Source organism: Alligator sinensis, unplaced genomic scaffold (assembly GCF_000455745.1).
Source record: "Alligator sinensis unplaced genomic scaffold, ASM45574v1 scaffold308_1, whole genome shotgun sequence".
Lineage (NCBI taxonomy): Eukaryota > Metazoa > Chordata > Crocodylia > Alligatoridae > Alligator > Alligator sinensis.
This window is the reverse complement of record NW_005842041.1, coordinates 2,354,789-2,356,513: the sequence shown is the minus strand read 5'-3', so window position 1 is coordinate 2,356,513 and position 1,725 is coordinate 2,354,789. Positions and strand designations below refer to the sequence as shown.

Below are 1,725 nucleotides of genomic sequence, written 5' to 3'. Positions count from 1 at the left end.
TGGGGTGGGGGGGGGGGGGGGGGGGTTTTTTTGCTTCCATAATATCAGAACATTTTCCCATGTTTCTTACCTCTTTGTTGTTGTCATCATTACATTAAAAATAAGCATAAAATCAGTCTCATATTCATAACTCTAACAATAAACCACACTAAAACACCTTCAAGGAATTTGGGGAAGTAGTCTTTATATAACTAAAAAAAGTCTTAATTTGCTGGCAGTGAATTCAAATTTGAATTATACTCTCTAGAATGAAAGTCTCCTATTATGCTTATGTAACTGGTCCATATCTGAGGCCCTAACAGTAGATTCTCCAAAATCAAAACCAGACTTAATCTTGAAGAATGATTTTATTAAATATCTTGAATTTAAAAAGAGAAAGTGAAATTACTTACTTCATCGATATTTCCAAGTCTCCAGTAAGTAGATCGACATAAATTCTTTGAACCCAAAGGAACTTGGTTTATATTATAATCCTTAGGTTCAGCCTCTTTGTCTTGAAGGCTTAAAAAAATGCACATTTGTATGTTTATTTGTAAAAAGACAAAAGAATTATTAACTCTTGCTTTGAATGCAAATTGAAATTTCACTAGACATACATAAATATGAACATATATCTTACACTCAACACTACTTTCTCTCTTATGCTACTGCTATTATTATTAGTAGTAGTATTAATATTATTAATTATTATTAATAACTAACCAATCATTCAGTCCTCCTCCACTTTCAAAACTGTCATAACTCAAAATGGACCAAAAAAACCCAACAACAAAAAAACAAGCATAATCCAATTTTAGAACAAAGCATCTTTTGATAAGTGAACATACAGCATTTACTGAAAAAGCACTACATAAATTTCATTACAAAAACACTACAAATATATTACTGCATTATGTAGTAAGCCAGAAGCAAAGTACAGCTATGCATTTTTCAGTCAAGAACTAGCATTCAGAAATGTGACATGTCCAGTAGACATTGATTCACAATTAAATATGATGCACAAACCCTAGAAGTTTTTCTAATTAGAGCAGTATCTAATATTCAATTCAAAGGGGTCCATATCTCCATTTGAAATTTTTTAGGAGTCCGCAAATGAAAAGAGGTTAAAAAGGGCTGGAGATAAATGTTCATTTTCCCCTCATTTTAGAATTAAAAAAAGCAACACCCACTTTTTGAAAGTATGGAACTACTGTATTTTCTGACATAAAATACGCTCCTGAAAAAGATAAGGACCTTAGTTTTTAACGGCACAATGAAGTAAAAAAAAAAAAGTTTCCTTGAAAATACTGGGAAAGCACAGGCAACTGGGTAGGGGACTGAAGAACAGTGTGGCTGCTGTTGACCCCCAAACTGCAGGATACTGCAGGTGCTTCTAGCTGAGCCAAAATGCCCAATAACTCTTTTCTTCTCCAGCTGAGCTGGGTGGGGGAGCCAGCAGCACCTACTGGGCCAGCTGAAGGCCCATCTGATCCAGCAGGAGCTCTGCCACAGCACCCAGGGCTTGGCTCCACTTAAAAAAAAAAAAAAAACAACTTCTATACTAGAAGCCTCTGCCACAGAGAAAGAGAAAGTCTCCACATCCAGCAGCTAGGTATCCCTGCGTGCTCACTAGGCTGCCCCCTGTGCAACACATGTAGCATTACTTTCATAGGTTCATAGGTTCATAGATGTTAGGGTCGGAAGGGACCTCAATAGATCATCGAGTCCGACCCCCTGCATAGGCAG

At 36.4% G+C, this 1,725-nt stretch overlaps 1 protein-coding gene across 1 annotated transcript in view; it reads right to left on the bottom strand.

Moving 5' to 3' along the window:
• Positions 1–1,725, bottom strand: part of CUNH9orf135 (chromosome unknown C9orf135 homolog) — a 40,543-nt gene that overhangs the window by 23,658 nt on the left and 15,160 nt on the right. The window contains exon 2 of the mRNA XM_014519462.2: positions 393–501. Within this exon, the coding sequence (XP_014374948.1) occupies positions 393–501 (109 nt within the window). The remainder of the gene's footprint in view (positions 1–392; positions 502–1,725) is intronic.